The following is a 24,914-nucleotide window of genomic DNA, read 5'->3' as shown; positions in this document are numbered from 1 at the left end:
TGAAAGAAAACAAATTTTATTATACAAAAAATTCGTATTATATGACATAATTTTTCAATGAATATGTCATTTCTGGATAATCAGAAATTAATGATATGGTGTCGATAATAAATTCAAATCTTTAATCTTTTCTCAAATATGTATAGGTAAAAGTTCCAAAAACTTCAACTAAACATTAAACAAATTAATTGGCTCAGTGATCAAAAGGTATTATTATCTTACAATAGTTTATAATACTAATGATGAAAATAATTTTCATATTCAGCGTTTTCTTTCGTAACCAACCCTTCCATTAAAGATGTATAGCTCCCATAAATTTTATAAAAAGAATTATCTACACATAACATCAAAATATTTTCAATTAATACTTTAAAACCACATTTCGAATAAAATAACAAATATGGACATAACATTTTGAAACATCTTCAAATTCCTAACTAGAAAATATTTTTAGGATCAAAGCTTCTAGAAATGTTCGGTTCCCTTAACTTTCTTCATGTCGTTATATAAGCAATCTGCTATCAGAAGTAGGAGTAGAATAAAAAAGATAAGGAAGATAAGGAGAAGCCACTTATTGTCGCGGACGTCATCTGAAAAAATAGAAAAATCTCATTATTTTCATTATTTGGTTTACCTACTTCTTTAACGCAAAAAGCAATATGAAAAGGTACACGATTTATATCTTATAAGTAATCAATGAATTAGGATATAAATAATGATAATAATAAAAAAGGTATTAATTGGAAAAATTAAGAAATAACATTGAACTGAACTATTGGGTTCGAGATTTAGCTCGCACCGAATTAGGGTAAAATGCAGTGTGTGAATAAAGTGAGGAACAAATTTCAGAACTGTGTTATTGAATGTTTTCAGCAAAAGATCGGACTGGTCAATATTAATTTTTAATTAACCTCTTTATGGCATAAAAAATTAACTTATCATTCATTTTTGCAGATTGACATTATAATTAATTTTTTTAATGACTTCCCCTTTTTTTTTCAATAATTTATTGGACGATTCAACTTCAATGATGACATAAAAAAAATGGTACCATTGAATACAATTTTTTTAAGATAATAACCCAACGTGAATTACTTTGTTTCATTTTATCAAACCTTATCCTTTGAGACCAACTCCGACTCAAAATTCTAAAATTTCAGACAATGCGATGAAATGATATTGCACTCACAAACTAACAATAAATGATGAATTATTCATGCATTAGAAATTGCACTTATTCTTAGATTAAAAGTTGATTATATTTATTTCTTGAAGTTCCCATGGAAAGTATTGTGGATTCTTTCCATTCTTCCATTTTTGACAAACATTTGTTGTTGCTTTCTCATCATCAACTTTTGTATTTATTTTAAGAATTTTTTCATAGAATATAAAGATTAAGATTTAATTAAGGATGTTTCATTGCACTGCAACCTAATGCACCTAGAGCTAATAGTCTATTGTGTCCCCCATCAGAGCTATTCTCGCTATAGCGTGATCTTCAGCTCGCCTTTCAGTTCCAGAGTTCTAACGAACTATGGCGTCAAGGAGGCTATTTCCTCACTTCTACAAGTATCTTGTCTTAAGCAGATTTTGCGCTGGATAGTGATGGCGAGGCATTCCGTCACTAAGTGAGTTTCCTCCTCCTCCCCAGTGAATCTGCACTCATCATTTTCTGCTAGACCCTTTCTCATGAGGTGTTACCTACGGCAACAATGTCCTGTGAGGAATTCAGTGAGGAGGTGTACTATATTCTTGCTGAGATCCACAGGGCCCCCGCAACCGCGCGTTCAACGCGTGCACCGCACGCGGGCGCCACTCTTAAGGGGCGCCAAAATCTCTTATAGACCGCATGAAAATCCGAAAGACCAAAGGTTTTTGAAAAAGATTTTTTTTTATTTTTTCAAAAATTTTAAACGTGCAAAGACATCTTTTACACATCCAAACAAGTTCCCGAACGTCACAATCCCTATAAAATAACCTCGGCCACAGATTGCAATTATACGATTCTTTTCGAGTAAACAAATCATAAATAATCATCCCTTTGTCGGTACGGGATTTCTTTATGGACCACCTTGCACCGGACGGCGGGCACCATTTCTTCGATCATCACTAAAACGCATATGGTACACATAAACAATCATAAATACCGAAGCGATAGCTTTTAGCCAGGGGAATTACTGAAACTTTCGCCACCATCTGTAGGAAAAATACTACATGTTACAGAGAATTTCTGAAACTACCAAAATCTGCTTGCTATGCTATAACAGCAGAAACCTATCCAAAGAATAGTTATTTTGTTTCCAAACGTTTAGGGGTTGAGGTCAAGACGCAAAAAATTAAAATACTCAGATAATTGGAAAGACTTGTATTTTGTGTAATTATGGTTTGTTTTACTGTTTCTTGTTGTGATTAAATTAAATTTTATGAAATGGTAAGTACCTATCCACATACAGTATTAGCATTAGCATTAGCACAATGGTGCACATCCTAAATTAGCCCATACCTATATACTATAATATTATTTTTATTTGCTTCAAATAGGGAAGTATTGTTTGTAATCGTGAAAAAATTGAATCGACTTTGATATTTTGAATTTGTTACCTGGGGCCACCATCATATCATATTATACTTAATTTTTTTTTCAATATGCACCCTGGATCTGTATTATTTATTTGATGTTCGTAGCCGTTTGACATTCTAAAAAAATTATATTTCACCTTTGCCAAAAATTAATTATTATAACATGAAGAGGGTATGTGCTTCAGATCGGTCTTAACTTATTATTATTATTAATATTAACTCCGTTTAGGTTTAAAGGCTCGGATTTAAGGTTTAAATTCATAAAAATGAAAACATACGGGTTATTCTCAAAGGGATGGCGCAAAGTAAATCATGGGTGAATGTCCTTACCAATTTTGGATCAAGTTTTTCTTAAATTCTAGGAGCCATACAAGAGAAAACGACCTTCTGATGCAAAATTTCGAGAGCAAAAACAAGCTAGACTTCAACAAAGGGAGAAGATGGCTGGGAGTATGGAATAATATTTAATAATTATTAATAATAATATTAATATTTTAATATAATATTATGAATAATTTAAAGAAGAATAAAGCTCAGGTTTTGAAAACTCTGCAGTTTCATTACAAAATTAAAATAAAATGCGGTTTTGATCGAATGCTTGAATAAAATAATGAAACATTTAAAAAATGTATTATGCAACAACTGACAGCATAATGTTCTTGAGGCATTCAATAAAGGTTGCTGATAGTTTTTTTAACCCTTCTACAAATAAATTCCTAACAAAAACTGAAACATTTTTTGCCGATTATCCTGCGACGTTTTTCTCCACTTTCCCCCCTTAAGGGGCGCCAAAATATTTTCGGCACGCGGGCGTTGATGACCCTTGCGGGGGCCCTGGAGATCCAGATACTTCTTGGATCTCACAGTGTCAAATTTTCGAAGAATCTTTTTGGAATGATCCAAAGCTGGAAGATTCCTCCAGAGTGTTTCTCTTTTACAATGGAAGTTATTGTACTGGGTATCCTAAATTCGATGCTCACTGAGAGTATCTCGAGAACTATGAGACTTGGAGAAAAAATTTTCAAAGACCTTCGATCTCTGTTTTCGAAATAATTAGATATCAGAAAACACATCATGGATATCTTGATTTGTTCTCGAGTTGCAAGGTGTTTCTTGAAAAATTTCTCACAAATATTAGGCTAAGTAGCTATATCTATGATCCGTTATGAGTAGAATCATATGAACTATAAAAATTACTGAAAAAAACGTTGTGGATTTTTTTGAATATCTGGAACAGTAACCAAGATATAGCGATATATTTGAGATACTCATATGTGGCAACGAGGTGAATGTAATGATTCTGACTTGTAAAAATTTACTTTCTCGTTGAAGGTTAGGAAATCATATTATATTTTTTCAACAAAAAACTAATTTTTTTAATAGACTTCATATCAACTTTTGAGCTAGCTACTTTTCTATGCTGCAATATCACGGCATACTTATTAACATAGAAAACTACAAAATAGGTTCAATCCATTCAACATCCAAATGATTTCAAGCAAAATAAGGGTGCCCACAAGTTAAATAGCAAAATACCTGATGAAATCAAAGTAGGTCAAAACAATTTTTATATTACATTAAAATTTGTGGAAGTTTAAGTCATTATTAGTTAATAATCATTCAACGATCGTAGGCAACAGGCATAGGTCTCGTAGAACTAGTTATTTGAAATGCCTACCTTTGCACTCTGTGGTACGCCTCGGTTGTGCTCAACCGAGGCGTACCACACTTTGATTTTCTCTCCCTTTTTTTACCTACACATGCATTACCGTCATGTTGATTATATCGAAACCAAGGTATTTTACTATTTATTAATAGGAGAATTAATAGATGAATATAAAAGATGACATTTTCAGCATATGAATATATCGTAATGGGTTTAAGGTTGAACCTCAAGGAAATCATTTTATTCAAATGGATTATTTAATTCATTGTTTAAAATCAAAAATTGCTATATGCTGAAGAGATGTTTGCTCCTACACCATTTCCAATTGTAATTCAGAAAGCGTAAAATGTAATTCAGAAAAGCAAATTGAATTTCAGAAGATGTAAATTGTAATTCAGAATAGGAAGTTGCTATTCAGAAACTTGAATTCAGAATTGATTTCAGAAAATATAAATTGGTATTCAAATTTGAAATTCAGAAATAGAAAATTGTAATTCAGAATTGGTTACATATATTTCAGAACTAATAAAAATGAGTAGCCATTTCTATTATAATTATTATTACTGAATCAAGGTTGTTGCAGGAGGCCGCAGATACTGTTAACGAAGCCAGCAACATTCTTAGGAGGCTTGCCTGTTACTTCCTGAGTCTCCAGGAATGTCATTTCCATATGAGACCAATCAACTACAGACATTTGCACAGAACCTGCAAATCTCATCTGCTTACTCATCCATGTGGTACAAAAGGTATTTGCACCAACAGTGTCCTGTCAGCAGTCCCACCATCACCTGAAGCTCAGCTCGTGGTAGCTGCGAGAGCTTCCTGATATAGGTCGGTGAAAGCTCCACAAATTTCATTTCCTTAGCAAAATCAGGAGTGTTCCTCTCTCTCTAGAGGAGATTTATCCTATTGTTCAACTCCTTTTGTTGGACCTTATATTTTCCTTTTACATACCAACAGAAAGGCCCAAGACCAACAGGTGTACACCTTGATGCTTCATCGGCTTTTTCGTTTCATTCAATATCACAATGCCTTAGTAGCCATATCAATGTAATACCTGTGTTGAATATCGTGCTGGTACCTCACATTCGGTACTGTTCTGAATTAATTATTACATTATTTGAAATTGATTTGTTAACTTCTGAAATACAAATTTCTTTTTCTGAAATACAATTTGCTGTTTCTGAAATTCAATTCACTAATTTGAATTAAAGAATTTGATTTTCTGAATTCCAACTTCCTAATCTGAATTTCAATTTCGGTTTTCTGAAATTAAATTAATCATTCTGAAATCCCATCATTTTTTCCGAATTAAACTTTCCTATTCTGAAATACATGTTCCTTTTTCTGTAATTGAACTTTGATATTCTGAACAACAATTTAAAAATGTGTAGTTCTCTCATTTCTTATGTAATTGAAAAATTACTGTGAAGCTGTTGATAAAAACGTTACTACTAGTTTGGTTATTACAGATTGATCCAATATTAAAATTTTAAATTTGTTAAATTATAAAAATGACGATCTGAAGACTTGTTGTTTATATAGGTAAGTTTACTCAATCTACGAATGAAAAATATTACCAATTCTCTGAAATATCTTTTATATTCTTTAAAGTTATTTACAATACATTGAAATATTTCCAAAGAATATTTTGCGAAAAATTGATATAATGAATCAATATAAAATAAAGTTTGTATAACTTATGTCAGAATTAATGCGATGAAATCGAAATATATTCTCAGTATTGCTATGACAAAAACTGAAATTATCATAATAGTGAAAGTATCATTATATTTGAAAGCTCGGCGGTAATCATCCGAATCTGAAAAAAAAAAATATATGTCATTCTGCGATTTTGTTTTTCCTGAAATTAGAGAGTGATTGATATCAATAAAAAGAATTAATTTATAAAATCACGGAGTAAATACAATACAAATATATGAATCGATGAAATGCACAATTTTATTATTTGACGAAATAAAATCTCTATTACATTGATTTTATTCTTATTGTACTATTTCCCTATAAGAGAACAAAAATTGAAAATTAATTTAGATATTGACAATTTTTCTAATTCCAAATAAAAATTGAGAAACTGTCATTTATTTCAAGTCCGAGAGGAAGTCAAAAAAAATTGTATATATTTAAAATTACAACTGATAAATTGAAGAATTCTTTCTTTCAACAATGAAGGTTTGACATCGAAAGATGGAATTTCAATCCAGTTTCTAAAAAGGTTATGGTTATGAAATCAGTGAAATACACATTATTTCTACTTATTTCAACCTTATTGGGCGTTTTTGAATTTTCTGCTTTGATAAAAAAATGTGGAATGAATGAAAAATTAACGTTAAAAAAAATTGTACTTAGGCGTACAATTTTGCTACCGCCGTTTTAATCGACATTCGAGGCTCTATTGTAAAAAAATGGTTATATATTTATGATTCAAAGTTTTGTTCATCGCTGGTCACTACTTCCGCCCATCTTTTGGGCAGCGTACGAATCCTGCGTTGGAAAAACTGGTTATCTTTTGAAGCGATCCACGAATCGATCCAGTTTTTTGTTTCTTCATAAGTGATGGTCAGCCAGGCCGTGTGCCATTGATCGAAACAAGTGTAGTCCGAGGGAGCAACGTCTGGAGAATACGACGGATGAAGTAGGACTTCCCATTTCAACGTTTCCAAATATGTCTCTACTACTTTAGCAATTTGGGATCGAGCATTGTCATGCTGTAAAATCACTTTATCATGTCTCTCGTCGAGCATGACCTTGGAATCGTGAATATTCGGTTTGGCCATTGACGTGGAAGCATGGCCGCGATATCCCCGTAATTTTATGCGCTTGGGATTATCATAATCAACCCATTTTTCGTCTTTAGTCACAATGCGATGCAGAAATCCCTTCCGGCTTTGCCTTGCAAGCAACTGTTCACAAGAAAACTAACGCCGTTCAACATCTCTCGGCTTCAACTCGTACGGCACCCAATTTTCTTCTTTCTGAATCATTCCCATAACTTTCAGGCTTTTTTAAATGGCTTGTTGCGTCACTACCAGTAATCCTGCTAATTCTTGTTGCGTTTGATACGAGTCTTGATCAAGTAATGCCTCCAATTCTGCATCTTTGAAAACCTTCTCTCTTCCACCGCCATGCTGGTCTTCGACTTGAAAATAACCGTTCTTGAACACGTTCTTTCACTAATAGCGGCCTCACCATAGGTATTTGAGAGCATTCGATGAGCCTCAGCCACAGATTTCTTCATATCAAAGCAGAAAATTAAAACCTCCCTCAAATGACGAGAATTTGGTTCATGAGCTGACATGAAGCAGACACAAATCGAATAATATTTCGATGGCGTTTTGTTTACAAATAACTTAGCTTATTGTATGACATCTACGATCTATTTATTTCGACTACCACTTACCGCTTCAGCCATCTATTGTAAAATGGCGGAAACAAAGTTCTACACCTTAAGTGATGAAAATTGGTATGGATATTCAGTTTGGGTAGGAAATCTTCCAATTCAAAATTCAGCATTTCCATATAAAGGATGCGCGTTGAGCATGTACTAAATACATATCTCACATTCTACTGGTTCTATGTGAATTCAAATCTGTAGGTTTTGGTAGTAAGTATAGTTTCATAAATCAGATCTTTCGGATATTATGGTGCACCTTGATCAAGGTAATAAATATAAAACAAAAATTGCAAGCCTCTGGCAAAATTTAGTGTTGATAGCGTCATCATGAAAAATTCAACCAAAATATCTAAAAAAAACCTTTCTACTAAGCTGTTCTTTTTTTTCAATTATGGAAAATTAAATAAATTGTAAGAGGTCTTTTTTGAAAGAATGGATTTCAATTTCGAACAATAATCTTGAAATCGTTTTGGATACTGTCGTATAATATTATCCTATATCAAATTCAATATAAGCTAAGAGACAATTTCATTTCAATTTTATTATTTAACGTGGGTTGCTGAAGAGTCTCAAGGGATCAAAAACCTCTTACATTCAATGCTGATTTATTAGTCGGAAGGTCGAAGGTATGCACCTTAATTTCTTGCCTAACCAGTCAGACATGTGAACCCTTCTTAACACAGACTAGGAATCAAATTCTTTCAAAAATAACGGGCGTGTTTTAATGAAAAAAAGAACTGACAAATCATGCTATAAAAAATCTTGTAGAATGTAGATAACCAATTATTTGACCTATAGAATGCCATGGACACCACCGAAAAAGCGTAGCCTAGACAAGATAAATTGACCTAGGGCATTAAGGACCGTGTTATGAACTACAGGTTGTACAAGTTTCTGTTGTTCCCTAAAATGCAGTCAATCGTTTTATTCCTCTCATAATAATAATTAAGTTTAAATGGGTAACCATGGGCGTAGGTAATGTGAAGACCTTATGCATTATGTATACAGGATGGCCACTTTTTCATTGGGATTGTATTGGTAACTTTTAAACCATAAGTTTAGTTAGAAGGTCGGTCAAATGGAGAAAAAGTTGCATGCATAGAAGCATTATCATGCAGTTCAAACAAATCGAGATTGTCAGGGCCGGTTATTGAGATATAATAAGAAAAGTAAATTCTGTCATTTTGATTTTCCTTTTTTTCCCACTTTATTTCAAATATTATCAAAAAATGTTAAAGGAATTTTTTATTCGATAGTAAATTGTTCTCAATTTGACGTAATCAGATTTCGTATCCAACGTTTTGTGCTCTCTGGGCCACCCTCAACCTCATTTTTTCAATACGGACCCGTATATTTTATTACACTTTTCGAAATAACTTTTAACGCTGAATTCAACGATATATCATACAATGTCATTCCAAGTTGATTTTCAGGTGATTTTGACCCTTATCCAATTTTCTTTGGATCGGATTTGTAGTGAATGCAAATTATCAAAAACTGCTGTTAATAAAATAGTCAAGAGACGTGATAATAATAATAATAATAATATTTATTTATCCTTCAGAACCATATTTACATGTATGAATACAAAAAAAATATAAAAGTTATAGGATATGTCCAAAATGATTATATACAATCAAGTAGCATCTGAAAAGTATTCCTGAAGAGAGTAGAAACACTTAGACAATAAAAATTTTTTAACTAACCTATTGAACTCACGAATATTTTCAATTCTTTTTAATTCTAAGGGGAGTGCATTATAAATTTTGATTCCCATATATCTTGGTGATTTTTCGAATCTTGATAAGTTATGATTTGGAATTACCAAATCGTGCAATTGTCGTGTAAAATAGTCATGATTAAAATTCAGAGGCAGGAATGTATTCATGTTCTTTTTGACGTGTTTTACAATTTCAAAAATATATAGACAGACCAAGGGTAATAGCCTCAGTTTTTCAAAGAGTAGTCTGCAAGAAGTTCTATGAGATACCCCACAAATTGACCTTACTGCCCTCTTTTGGAGTTTGAAAACTCTTTCAGTATATGAGGAACAGCCCCAAAGTATAATTCCATATTTTATCCTAGATAAAAAGTGGCTGAAATAGTACGAGAGACATATTTCCCTATTGGTGATATCCATGAGTCTATACAGAGCAAAGCATACAGATGATAAAATGGAACAGAGTCTGGTAACATGATCTTGCCAATTCAAATTTGAATCAATGATTACTCCCAAAAATCTAACCGAATGAACTTGTTCTATTGAACTCTTTCCAACTCTTAGTAAGAGGCTTTTATTTCTGTGGTCTTCAGTATTTATCAAAGAGTACCTCATAAAAAATGTCTTTTCCGTATTCAGAAACAATTTGTTATCAACAAACCATTCAGAAAATCGTGTCATGTTATTACTGGCACTCAACAATGCATTCTGCACTGATCCCTCCGAACACAGTAGTGTATTATCATCAGCAAACATTATCAGCTTAGATGGATCATCAGCAGCATCAGAAAGATCGTTCACAAATATCAGGAATAGTAATGGCCCCAATATGGAACCCTGAGGTACGCCACACCTAATCTCAATGAAAGATGAACGCACTCCTGCTACCTCGACTAACTGCATTCTTCCACAAAAATAAGATTTTATTAAATCATTTATATGGCCTCTGAGACCTATCGAGTTCATTTTCTCCAGTAACAAATCATGCGCAACAAGGTCAAATGCTTTACTGAGATCCATAAAAATTGACAAGCATTTCTCCTTTTTTTCAATACTTTCATAAAGTTTAGTAATGAAAGACTCTAATGCAGACTGAGTTGACCTTCCTTGTCTAAATCCGTGTTGACAATTGGATATTAAATTATGTTTATTCAGGAATGAAATAACTCGCTCAAATATTACTCTCTCTAGAATTTTCGAAATTGATGACAACAGTGAAATGGGTCTATAGTTTTCAACATTTGTATGTTCACCCTTCTTATATAGCATTTTTATACGCGCCAATTTTAAAATATTAGGAAATATACCAGTCTGGAGTGACGCATTCACGAGATGTGTTAAAACAGGTGTAAGCCAGGCAGTAGTGTTTTTAAGAAGAATTGTTGAAATATTATCAACACCCCGCGAATATGATCCTTTCAAACCGCTTATAATATTATAAATTTCTGTCTCAGATACCGGCAAAATGAACATAGAAACGTCAATTTCATTTTTAATATTAAGTTTCTTATTTATGGATTTATCATGCAATTTTTTGTACATTTGTGGGGGCAAATTAGCAAGGTAATTATTGAAATGATCTGCCACAATTTTAGGATCATCAACAATTTTCTCGTCGATGAGAAGACTCATTGATTTTACAGTATTAGTTTTCACAGATGAGCCTATATTCTCTTTTATTATTTTCCATACTGTTTTAGATTTATTTACCGAATTGTTATAATCTCTGCTATTTTGAAGTTGTTTAGCTGCCCTTAGAATTCTTCTGTATATTTTTCTATATTTCCTATAAAAATTGATATTTTCAACTAATCCTGTATTATGAGCTAGTGCATACAGTTGTCTAAGCATTTTCGAAGACGTTCTGATACCACTGGTGATCCATCGTTTGCAGACACCCCCACCCTTAGTATAGACTTTCTGAATGGGAAAAGCTGAGTCAACATAGAAAGACAAGGAATTAACAAAAATTTCGAATGCTAAGTCAACAGACTGTGCATCATAAACATCCAACCATGATTCCCTTGAAATTAGGTATTGAAAACTATTAATGTTATCTGAGCTGAACACTCTAGTGAAAGTATAAGCCCTAAGATCGGGACCAACATCTATAAGAAATGATACTTCTTGCGAACAATGATCTGATAGACCATTGGGGCATATCTTAGTTTCCAATATTACATCTTCAGGCAAATTAGTACAAACATAGTCTATACAACTGTTTCTATAAATTCCTAATCTAGTAAATTCATGTATTAACATTCTAATATTATATGAGGTGAGTAAATCAAGAAGTTCAGATTTGTATATTGTAGAACCCAAAAAATCTATGTTCAAGTCTCCACATATCACAATTTTACAACAATTTGAACAGAGCCGACTCAACAATGAGTCAAACTCTGTCAGAAATAATTCAATGTTTTCCATAATCGGAGATCCATACATGCTAATAATCTTCAATTTTTTTCCTGTCGCCAAAGTTAATTCAATACCACATACCTCTATTATCTGTTCTTGAGACCTCGATACTAGATAAGGAATATCAGTAATTTCTACACTCATACCATTTCTACAAAATATAGCGACTCCACCATTTTTAAGTTTTCTCCTACAGTAAACAGCACATAGTTCATATCCACGGATCTTTATCATTTTAACTTCCTCCTCACGCATCCAGTGTTCAGAAAAACAAACGATGTCCATATCTCTACTCTCCAAGGCAACCTCAACAACCTCGATCTTATTTCTCAAACACTGTATATTCTGATGGAAGACACTCAAATTAAAGCATTTATTTTCTGCAATATTAAATTTCGCCTCACTTGACGGAGGCTCTATTCCTCTAAAAAAGAAGCCTTTTCCTTATCATCTTTACGTTTCTTCCAAAAATTATATCTTCTAACTGATACACCTTTGGGCCAATAATCTGGATTTCCAATTTGGTCCAATTTTTCAAACGGAATACCGATCATAAATGACGAATACTCTCCCTTACTGTCAAGTTTTTCAACAATAAGTTCATCTTGTGGTATATTTTCTATTTGAAGATAATCGATGATCATTTGCGGCGTTGCATTTTTGTTACTTATGCTGCCTAGATAAAGCCAACCTTTTTTAGGTTTTGCCATTCCAATGAGTTGACCTCTAGATCTATCTATACAAGACCTGCTAATTTGGGTATTTCGCTTGTTAACGGAATCGTTACTCTGATTTTTTATATTTGATAATCTGGGAGCCTTGGTTTTCGTGGCTTCTGCAAAAGTATTTTTATGTTTTTCCGAAAGGTTTGTTATTTTTTTCTTATGAGAAACTTCGGCCTTGTTATCGACGAACGGAATTCCATCCTTCGGTGATTTGTCAGTTTTGTTGATATTCATGACGGGTTTCAGATTTGAGACATCTGTATTGACATCCGATGCATTCGTTTTTCCACTTTCATTTCGTATTTTTATTATTTCTGATTTTAATGCTCTCACCTCAGTTTTCAGGTCGTTGATTTCTCTATTTGCTTCTTCTAATTTGTGGCATACCTCAGTCTTTAGTAATTGCCGGAAATTGTCCATCATAACTGAATACAATGATTTCAAATTTGAATACCAAGCCTTGCAAAACTTATATCGTAACGATATCAAAATAAAGTTCGATTCTGTAATTTGTTTCAACGAAACAAATGACAAATCCAACAATAGTGATTTCTCGCGAGAAGATTAAGAATGTATTGGAAGGTATTCAAGAAGACGAAATAAACAAATGTAAAAGAAGTATGGGTCCAGAACCGTTAAGTGCATTTTACCAAATGGTGGACATTTCGAACACTTACTTCATTCATTTTCATTTACTTTCGAATAAAATCATTCGATTTTTCTTTCATTGAATGAAAATTCGTTTAATTATTATGAATTGAAATATGTAAACAATTATTACCTGTTTCTTGATTTGATTCTGATATATTCCATTTAGTTCAAGATGAGTAAGTTGATTTTCTCATCGAAATGTATTGCATGTTGTTAATTAAACTAAAGGTACCTAAATGTAATACAGATCCTACCCAAATAAATTTGGATAAGGGTCAAAATCACCTGAATATCAAGTTTGAATGACATTGTATGATATATCGTTGAATTAAGAGTTAAAAGTCATTTTGAAAAGTGTCATAAAATATGCAGGTCCGTATTGAAAAATATGAGGTTGAGGGTGGTCTAGAGAGTACGAAACGTTGGATAGGAAATCTGATTACGTAAAATTGAGGATATTTTACTGTCGAATAAAAAATTCCTGTAATATTATTTGATGATATTTGAAAAAAAGTGGGAAAAAAAGAAGAATCAAAATGACAGAATTTACTTTTCTTATGATATCTCGATAACCGGCCCTGATAATCTCGATTTGTTTGAACTGCTTGACAATGCTTTTATGAATGCAACTTTTTCTCCATTTGACCGACCTTCTAACTCTTATGGTTTAAAAGTTACCGATACAATCCCATTGAAAAAGTGGCCACCCTGTAGAAACCCTTATCGTTTATTACGATTAGAAAATATTTAAAAAACGTTCTGAAAAGCTATAAAACCATCGAAAGTACCTACAATATGCAGTCTTATATGCTATTTCACCTACCAAAGTCTTTATGTTATTGTATTTGCATTATCCGAGATCATTTCTAGGAATAGTAGAAATTTGACCAACGTGCTTAATCTGTAAGTCCAGATTTAGATAGCTAATGAGTTTTTATATATTTTTTCGTATTGTAAAAAATTGTTTCCAGTGCCCTGAAGATGGCCATGTAAATGACCGAAAGCTAGGTCAAGTTTAATAAAGAACTTAATAAGATCCTTAAGTGACTTTATACCCAATACATTATTCATTTGTGTGTACATATCTGCGCCTCTTATCTAGAAGTTTACTCAAACTTTTCCCTAACTCTTTTTCAGACACCAGTGTGTTTGGTTAATCGCACCATCAGCAGCAACAATTTTTTTTCATCAGAATCTCTGTTCTATGAATTAAAAAGCGTACGAAATCTCAAGATGAAATTACTCAAAGAAAGTTACCGGGATATACAGGGTGTCCCGGGAGGAACTGTATATACTCTTATGTAGAGTAGGACGAGGTGAGTACAGATTGACTGCAAAAAATTCCGAGTATTTTCTGTCTTTCCTAAGAAAGCTACAGGGTGAGTTTGTATCATCATCATCATCATTCTCAGCTACCAACCCATTGTCGGATTGAGCCTCCCTTAGTTTTGTCCATCTCTCCACATATTTTTCCTCCAACTTCTTCCAAGTTTCCCGGTTTTGAGCTTGTTGTCCCCAGTTTGTGCCCAGAAGTCTTTTAATAGTTTGCATATTCATGGAAATAATGAAACTATCATCAGCACCAAATTTATCGACATAATTTATTGAAACTTGGGATGTAATTGACACATGCCGAGGACGAGTCAGAGACATATTAATTTTTTTAGTATTCCAGGACCGGACTCATTATTTCTCATTTGATGTGTTCAGGTTGAAAATATCACCTTGTATTTTGAATTTGAAATCATTGTTCATATTTTCAAAAGGTACCGGGATTTTCACCTTAATTTGACCCCCCCCTTTAACTTTGTTACTAAAAGGGATACAAAAAAATGTTCTCCACAAAAGTTTAACGAAATCAACTAGTGTTTTTTAAAATGATTTTACAAAACGAAATATTTACAGAGTGGGCAACATACTGATTGCAACTTCGTTTTCTCAAATGGAACACCCTGTATATTTTCTATATTTGACTAGCTTTTTTTCCCCTGACTTCGAATATATAATATATGTTCGGTCTATCTCTCTTATTCTGAGTACCACAGAGAGAGTTTCAAATTTTAAGAACCACCTAGCATGCTCAGTAATCAGTTTTCAAGTGGTAGGCTGCGATAAATCAAAATGTCCTTTTTTGAGTTATGTCGTTGGCAATGATATGACATACGTTTTTCACTAAAAATTGGAATTCGATTTCAATAATTCGGATGCAACTCCATATATTCTCTCCTTGTAGCTTTCTTATTTTTATTGTTTTGTTGTTCACATAAAGTGAAAATATTTCAAATTTTTCCGCTTATGTGTAGTACATATTCGATGAATATTTTCATTCAATGACAAACGTATGTCATATATCGTTGCAAACGAGATAACTCAAAAAAGGGCATTTTGAATTATCGCAGCCTTCCACTTGAAAACTGATTACTTAGCTTGCCAGGTGGTTCTTAAAATTTGAAACTCTGTTGTACTCAGAATAAGAGAGATAGGCCAAACATATGTTATATATTCGAAATCAGGGGAAAAAGGGCTAGTGAAATATATAAAAATATACAGGGTGTTCCATTTGGAAAAATTAAGTTGCAATCAATATGTTGCCCACTCTGTATATATTACGTTTTGTGAAATCATTTTAAAAAACACTAGTCGATAACGTGAAACTTTTGTAGAAAACATTTTTTTGTACCCCTTTCAGTAACAGAGTTAAAGGGGGGGGGGGTCAAATTATGGTGAAAAACCCGATACATAAATTCAGCTACAATACCCGGTAGGTATCACTCAAAGTTATCACATCTAATTTCCTTTTTTAAAAGTTTTTGATATTGGACAATTTTTGAAAAATTTGATTCTTTATTACATGCCGAGAGAAGATAATTGATCCTTTAAACTACCCCTTGAGTAAATAGAAGTAGTAAAACCTTCGTTGGCACTCTACATAGACCCATTAAAGGTTTACAGGTATATAAATTATAAACTCATCATAAAGGGTGATTCGAAATTCAGTATGGAGATTTCAGGGGCGTATTTTTCAGTTCAAAACCAGACTTTTTGCCCCAGAGGAGAAAGACAAAATCTGATACCCCATTCTCGTTCTCTTTTTCTGAGAAACTAACAAGGGTAGTATTCATTTTTGGCCACCTTATTTTGTTTTCGAGTTATAAGCGAAAATTGGAAAAATGGCGATATCGAAAAACATTTATATCTCCGCTCTGATATTAAAACATTATACAGGCAATTTTTTACGTAGAATCCAGTGGCGTGCTCGTCTTTTCAAAAGGGTTTTTAATTACGAAGCTATGGCCCAAAGTTATGTTTTTTTAAATGGGAACACTAGATTTCTGTGCCATTTTTTGAAAGCTTAATTTTTCCTGATTTCAAAAATATATATTATCGTAGGGTTTGCATTAAAATAAATAACAGAAAATGGTCAAAAACCTTTTTTTATCTAACCGTCCCAATATTTCTATGGTTTCAACTGTTGATGAGCACCAAAAAATTGAGCTTTCTATAACAAGAGCAGTGTCCTTCCATCAATCTGATTACTTCTATGCTTTTCACTCATTTCTACAAAATTCGAATCTAGATATATTTCATAAAAATAGTTTCGAAAATATAAATGAACTCGGAGAAATTTTCCTTGGTTGTTTGAACACAGTTTCCAATATTCATCTATTGAATTCGGTGCGAAATATCTAGGAGATGTGTCGACTGTGCATTGTGCAATTGTTGTCATTATCAGGTTATATATTATTTCTTGTTTGTTCCCTTCGTAATTAAATTGTTGAGTTCAATCATATATCCGCTGTTTCATATGCTATTTGAAAAGGATTGGTTCTTGTGCGTATTCATTCTGGAGACCTATGAAAATAATCTTCTGATACATCCATCTCATTACAACTCTTTCGATTGAAACATTCGATCTTGTGGATCTTTTCGTTATTTCCAAGTCAATTTTCAGATGAAAAATTTATAAAACATATCTAGATTCGAATTCTGTAGAAATGAATGAAAAGCATAGAAATAATCAGATTGATGGAAGGACACTGCTCTTGTTATAGAGAGCTCAATTTTTTTGTGCTCATCAACAGTTGAAACCATAGAAATATTGGGACGGTTAGATAAAAAAAGGTTTTTGACCATTTTCTGTTATTTATTTTGATGCAAACCCTACGATAATATATATTTTTGAAATCAGGAAAAATTAAGCTTTCAAAAAATGGCACAGAAATCTAGTGTTCCCATTTAAAAAAACATAACTTTGGGCCATAGCTTCGTAATTAAAAACCCTTTTGAAAAGACGAGCACGCCTCTGGATTCTACGTAAAAAAGTGCCTGTATAGTGTTTTAATATCCGAGCGGAGATATAAATGTTTTTCGATATCGCCATTTTTCCAATTTTCGCTTATAACTCGAAAACAAAAGAAGATGGCCAAAAATGAATACTATCCTCATTAGTTTCTCAGAAAAAGAGACCGAGAATAGGGTATCAGATTTTGTCTATCTCCTCTGGTTTAAAAGTTGTAGTGCTAAAACATCGAAATTTGCCCACCCTGTACATTTTTGGACCCGATAGTTGAAATAATAGAAAGATTCGTCGGTTCGCAATTGAGAATCAGATTCTATTCATATTCATATGAATACCAGTTACTTGAATGAAATAAAATGTATGTAGCTCTCTTAAAGAGATTGATAGAATGACTAATTTGAATTCGAATTTTATCATATCAAGTTCAATAAATGAAATTTTCAGCTATTTTAATACTAATAAAAAATTTGTTCATAAAAAATGGAATATTCAGTGAATATTCGAATAATGCAATTCGCAATTAGTCGAAAAATATTCGATGAATATTCAAATCATTTATTCATGATTCCCAGCCCTGATTGAGACACGTTTTAGGATACGATCTTGGTATAATTTACTCCTACATTGAAAAAATTGGAACTCTGTTTCTTATTCAGATTGTCATTGACATATCTGGAAAGATGACTTAATTTCATCATCAGTTTGAAATTCTAGATTAAAATAAAATTACCTAGAAACCGATAAGCTGTAGTTGGACGAACAAAACCATTTTCTCTTGTATTATCGGGAATATTCACATAATCATCCAAAAGCGGTTCATTATCACCGGAGTTGTTGCTGCTATAATCACTATTTGATTCATTTTCTCTCCTTCCTTCAATTCCCTGTTTATCTCCTTTCACATCTTTTTCCTCTGATTTACAATCCTTACAGCTTTTAGTGTGATCTTTAATCATTTTCAATTATTGAAGTGAAGGCAGAAAATACCTTTCAGGATTTGAATTCTTCAAGCTTGGATGCAGTTAGCTCCTTACACACACAACAACTGAAAAAGTTGGGTGTCAATGAATAGAATAGAGAAGGAATTAAATTTGAACGAAACACGTTTTAAAAATATTTGAAAACAGTAAAAGAGCATAAATACAGTTTACTTCGTATGAGATCAATTGATAAATTTATCCATTGATACTTAGGCATGCAGGGACACCATCAGACATTTTAGAATTCCGGCAAAAAAAAATTCATCTTTTTTAATACAAATCGGAATTTGAACTGTAGAACTTACCTCATAAAAGTTTTACACGAAAAATTAGGAACCTCTTATTGGAGAAAATGATCTATTATATTAATGAATTTTTTGACTGAGATATGTAATATGTTTATAAAATCTTTTTTAATTGTAAAGTGCTAGTTATCACTTGTGTAAATTTTAGATTTGTTTGTTATATACTTGTTTTTATGTTTTTATTGACGAGCCATGTAATAACAATTTGTTTTGATGGCAATAAATATTATTATTATATAAAACTACTATCACGGATTGACTAAAGGTTGGATCACTTCTGTCTAACTAACACCATACTCAGAATGTTAATTTTTATAAATAAGTAAATTATATAATTTGATGCGACCGTTGTATTGTATTGTTTAAAAAAAAAGAATAGAAAATAAAAGAATATATTTACCTAGGTGAACTGAACAAATTCCATTGAAAAATATAATGACAGTAACTTTAATACCTACATAAAAAACTTAAAATTAATGATATAAACTTTGCGAGAGAACTGCTATCGTGATTGGAGAATGGACAATCATTTTTCATTTTTGAAATATCAAACAAGCCGTCTTAAGAATATCCCACATAGAAATAAGCCAACTGGTGAAGTTGGGAGCAAATGCCGACCAAGGGCGAAGAAATGGGGGGTATTGGGGGTAATTACCCTCAAGATTTCCAAAATATAAAATGAAGAATTCTCTCAAAGACGAACGAAAATTTTTCCATAAAATTAACTAATACTCTTTTTTACTTTTCTTTGAAATCGACATGGCACCAAAAAATCGGACACTTTTACAGTTAATGAGTTTATTTTCGCTTTCAAGATGATTATATTGCACTACGAGCACATCTATATCCGAGGTTTATTATTTTCCTTTATCTACCCATTTTGTCGGCGTCCTCCTTTCCCTTCACAAGATATTTAACTTAAATTTGGCATAGATATTCCAATATAAAGTTTCCGTGATGTGGTATGCTAATTTTGAATGCAAATCTACAGGGTGATATTTATTCTGGAAGAGTTTCCTCTTCTTTCCACCAGATTTTTTCTTGCTGAACCACTGGTAGTTTAGCAAAATGTAAAAGGAAACGATCACTAATAGCGTCTGGAGAAATAGGTACAAGTGTTAGAAAAAATATTTTCAAGAACTTGCGAACTTTTTTCATGAACGAAGTCAGAGAACATATAACATATAACTTCAAAACAGATGACATTTTCGAAAAACCAATAAGGTGATGATATTTGACTAATCTGAGGCTCAACTAGGATAAAAAATATAGGATTTTCATTGAAAAAACCAACTTTCCTTCAAACCTATTTAACAGTGATGAGATATAAGTAGCATTTACATTACTTCTCAGTAATGTTCAGATTAACAGATCTCAATAAGGATTTTGCAGCAGTATATTATATTATACAGGGTGTCCCGTAAAGACCACGTCAAACCGAGGGAAAATGTAGATCAAAGGATAACCCACCTGCTATGACAAAATTCCTATAATAAAAGTCTTACCGTTTTCGAGACATTTTTTTTTTGTTGAAAATAATGAATTTTTGCCCCTTTCAATAGTTTTGTCCTTACGGTTGGTACAATTTTACATCTTTTTGGTTAATTTTTTCAGTAAAATGTTGCTGAAGAATGATTTTAACGTTTACATTGAAAACATCCTCCGAACATTAAAAAGGGGGGCTATGAGAAATATTTTTATTGGAAATTTTGGTAGTGGATTATTTTGTTCATGAAGTTTAGCCCATCGTAGTGGAAAAAAAATGTACCGAGCTACTGCTGCACATTACACCAATAAATTGTCTATTTTATAGTGATTTCAAAAAGGTATCACACAAGTCATTTGTTATTAAAAGAAAAAAGATATGGGTGTTTTTATCCAAATGGGTACGTTTCTGACAAAATCGAGTTTGTCAATTCTGTTAAGAAATCTTCGATGTTGCATTACTTAATGAACAATGGCAATTGTTTACGTGCGAAAATATTACTCGCATAATTATTCACCTCAACGAAATTCAATTTTGCCGGCAAATTTTGGAAAACATCATGCAGATACAGATTCTTTTAATAAGATCATTTGGAGCGACGAGTCTTCCTGTACCAAGGATGGGTACATGAAGACCTAAATCCTCTGGACTTTTAATATTGGGGCTGCCTAAAAGACAAAGTATACGCAACACCCATACGTGATGAAGCCGAATTGCGGATGCGTTCTCTCAATTCGGCTTCATCACGCATGGGTGTTGCGTATACTTTGTCTTTTAGGCAGCCCCAATAGTAAAAGTCCATGGGATTTAGGTCAGGTGAACGAGGAGGCCACAAAATTTCACCTTCTCTTCCAATCCACCGGTGGGGATAAGTTCTATTCAAATGTGCGGTAACTTCGAGTCCGTAATGTACTGGGCATCCATCATGTTGAAACCAGACATACGTCGCAGCGCCAGTGGCACATCTTCCAATAAAATGGGCAGCTGGTTGGTTAAAAATTCCAAATAATTGTTTGCGTTCAGTGATGGCGGCAGTTCGATCGGGCCCGAAATTGCACCATTAAATATTCCAGTCCATAAATTGATCTTGAATCGATATTGAAATCTATCTTATCTCACCTCGTGTGGTTTTAGATATTCCAGCTATGCAAATTATGAAGATTCATGTACTCATCCTTGGTACAGGAAGACTCGTCGCTCCAAATGATCTTATTAAAAAAATCTGTATCTGCATGATGTTTTACAAAATTTGCCTGCAAAATTGAATTTCGTTGAGGTGAATAATTATGCGAGTAATGCAACATCGAAGATTTCTTAACAGAATTGACAAACTTGATTTTGTCAGAAACGTACCCATTTGGATAAAAACACCCATATCTTTTTTCTTTCAATAACAAATGACTTGTGTGATACCTTTTTGAAATCACTATAAAATAGACAATTTATTGGTGTAATGTGCAGCAGTAGCTCGGTACATTTTTTTTCACTACGATGGGCTAAACTTCATGAACAAAATAATCCATTACCAAAATTTGCAATAAAAATATTTCTCATAGCCCCCCTTTTTAATGTTCGGAGGATGTTTTCAATGTAAACGTTAAATTCATTCTTCAGCAATATTTTACTGAAAAAATTAACCAAAAAGATGTAAAATTGTACCAACCGTAAGGACAAAACTATTGAAAGGGGCAAAAATTCATTATTTTCAAAAAAAAAATATCTCTAAAAGGGTAAGACTTTTAATGGGAATTTTGTCATAGCAGGTGGGTTATCCTTCGATCTACATTCTCCCTCGGTTTGACGTGGTCTTTACGGGACACCCTGTATGTATATATATATGATCTGCTTTCTGATATCTCTTTATCTCAAAAAATAATTCAGCAGTCCTAGAGCATTTTTTCTCAATAGGTAATTCTCATGCATGATCGAATTGAGGATAAGTGGTTATACATTAAGTTTGAAATTGACAAAAGTAATATCGATAAACTGAGAGAGATAATTGTGAAGGAAATTGATTCAATTTTTGTCAGTGCCATCACAGATATTCAAGAAGATTTTCAAAGTCTGCAGCTTTGTGGGCGGCTTAAGGCATGGAATTTTATCATTTCATGTCATATAGCATATACCTAGGTTTGAGTCAATTGTGAATTACCTATTTTAATCATGGCCTTTATAGTTGATAAACAAATCGAACATAGAAATTAATTATGTTCAAACCAAAACTGCTTAGTTTTCAAGATAACTCTGGAGGAACGTTGTGTAGTCGAGCATTTTTTTTTATATTTCTTCTAAATTTTACATATTCCAAAATGAAAACAGAGAAATTGAAGAGGTATTTCATTATGAACTAGGTATATTGAAGTTAACATTCGAAAAATTATAGAAACCTTATCTCTTCCATGTGATGTTTGTTATTATTGATTATTATATTTATATCGGTTTATCAATTTCAAAAATGGTTTTCAATCGAATCAGTGATTTTTTTTTCAATAACTCAAGAATATCATGACAAATATGTAATGAAATGAAGTCGAAAAGATGAATCTTCATTATAATGTACCATTTTGATTTCGTTTTCGTATTCTACCAAAATGAAACTTCATTGTGAAAATTTAAGTAGCAATAATTATTTTTCAACAAATGAAAGTATATATCTTTCGATTCAAAAATTATTTATTTCTTCAATTCACTCGAGCTGTTTGTCTAACCTTTTCATATTAAAATTTCTTTACTCATTGTTGAAACATATAATATTGATTTACTCACAATGTTCATAATCAAATTCATTATTATGAATTCATTTTCATCAATCATAATTTAATTCTATCAAGAAAAAATTAAAATTATTCACCTCATTAACAGACAATCTTCATTACTAAATACGACAACACATCACAAGAACAAATGAAGGGAGTAACTTGAATGACATATTCCTAGATTGGTAATACACATTATCGCCCATAAACATATGGAAGAAATTAATAAAGAAGAAAGAAAAAATTTTTGAATTGATAAATCGCTGCAGATTCCATACAAATTTTCAGTAAATGGATCTTTATACCTACAAGGAGAATTATATTTCGTCATCTATAACATTGAGGAAATCCCATATTCGGACCAAAAGTATACAGGGTGTCCCAGCACTACGTGACTCTTTCTCAGGTGTGAATAAAATATATAAAACCAAGTGAGCTACTAGAGTTACTTAAACTTTTTTTCTTTGATTGATATTCATTTTTCTGAAACTCCCATTAGCTCTCGTCATCATTATGTATTCGTTATTCCACTGTGAGATTCAGATCAATTTATGTTCTGTGTAATAAATTTGGAAAATAAACTTATTCTTTATTCGATTTTAATTCATCTTATATTTCCGAGACGATATTCAATCAAAACTTTTTCTACAATTTGTATTGATTCAAATTAAAAAAATTACCTGAATCGGTTGAGTCCTTCGAAAGTAATCACAAAAAACTGAATTGAAGGAGTACTATTTGAAGGTAGGGTGGCCTCGTAGTAAATAGTTATTTACCTAACAAGTGCGGAAAGTGGTACTTTCCCGCACGAAACTGCCGTTGAGTTGGATACTTTCCCGCAAGAGTTAGGAACAATATTTTTGCTACAAGCGCTTGAAATTAAAACTCAAAAAATTTGAATTATTATTCCTATACACATGATTGACAGACGTAATTCCGTTTTGCTGATTTTGCAATTATTTTATTCTTAGTAGGCAAATTCTAGGAAAGGCTAACAATATTTGAAATGCTTCCAGATTCCTCGGCATCGCTCGTTGTATGCATTTTATAGTTATTTATGCAACAAGTGCAAAAAGTGAACGTTTATTGCACTCGACGTGAAATTGTCCGACGAGGCCGTTAGGCCGAGTTGGACAACACGTCGAGTGCAATAAACAATTTTTGCACGAGTTGCATACAACATTTTTTCTACGTTCACGCAAAAAGCAAATGTTATCATGAGGTGTGGTCATAGTACAGACAGTTTGCTCTATGTAGGTAGACGGTTACAAATCGGATCAGTTTTGATTAAGGAGTTATTCTCGGGAAGGCATTGTTTGTTTATCTCTGGCTGCTAACATTAATACAAAATAATATAAAATATGTAACTGTTTAAAACGTATTGCCAATCTCACAGCATATCTGATAAATATGTAGTGGGTTTGAACGTTTTTGTTTGTCATGATGACAGCACGTTGAAGTAGAATGATAGATGAGTGCAATAAAAACTTTATTGCACTAGTACAATAAAGAACTTCTTTTTCCACTAAATATAGTTCAATAAAGTTTTGCTTTTTGCATGAATGTAGAAAAAAGATATTACATTTGTGCATAAATTTAAAAAAGAAATAAAGAACTATCTTGTTGACATGTGTCCCTATTCTGTTGAGGAATATTTTGAGAAAACTCATTGAACTATGTCCGGACTGCAGCATTCACTTTGCTTGATTTTAAATATTGACTTAACTGTGTGTTTCTAGTGATTTTTAGTGTTTTCTTTATGTTTATGTATTGCGTTACTGTATTTGTTCATTAAAATGATTGCTTAGTTCTTGTATTTTAAGGTAAATTCTGATTTCAGTTTTCAATTCAAATTTTCAATTTGTTCCTATTCTGACTTGTCTTATGTCATTTGATATTACGAGACCAATAA

The 24,914-nt window shown here is 32.5% G+C and overlaps 1 protein-coding gene across 4 annotated transcripts; it reads right to left on the bottom strand.

Annotated features, from left to right (window-relative positions):
- Positions 1–23,254, bottom strand: LOC123688850. 4 transcript variants are annotated; one of them, XR_006750121.1, is made up of 3 exons: positions 23,098–23,254; positions 18,206–18,520; positions 1–590 (listed from the first exon to the last, which is right to left on the bottom strand). XR_006750121.1 is itself a non-coding variant. In XM_045627574.1 (2 exons), the coding sequence occupies exons 1-2, from the start codon at positions 18,429–18,431 to the stop codon at positions 466–468; spliced, it is 351 nt and encodes a 116-aa protein (XP_045483530.1). In that variant the 5' UTR covers positions 18,432–18,520; the 3' UTR covers positions 1–465. The 4 variants fall into 4 exon arrangements, 1 of the variants encoding a protein (XP_045483530.1); XR_006750122.1 differs by having other exon boundaries at positions 23,013–23,165; XR_006750123.1 differs by lacking the exon at positions 1–590 and adding an exon at positions 5,830–6,068.
- Between the last annotated feature and the right edge of the window lie 1,660 nt (positions 23,255–24,914).

This window comes from Harmonia axyridis, chromosome 1 (assembly GCF_914767665.1).
Source record: "Harmonia axyridis chromosome 1, icHarAxyr1.1, whole genome shotgun sequence".
NCBI lineage: Eukaryota > Metazoa > Arthropoda > Insecta > Coleoptera > Coccinellidae > Harmonia > Harmonia axyridis.
This window is presented reverse-complemented; position numbering and strand designations above follow the sequence as displayed.

Excerpts from the sequence above, each read along its gene's own strand:
- LOC123688850 (XM_045627574.1), bottom strand. The coding sequence starts at position 18,431 with ATGATTAAAGATCACACTAAAAGCTGTAAGGATTGTAAATCAGAGGAA. Across the intron at positions 591-18,205 it reads TACAGCTTATCGGTTTCTAG|ATGACGTCCGCGACAATAAG; the intron begins GTAATTTTATTT and ends CTATTTTTTCAG.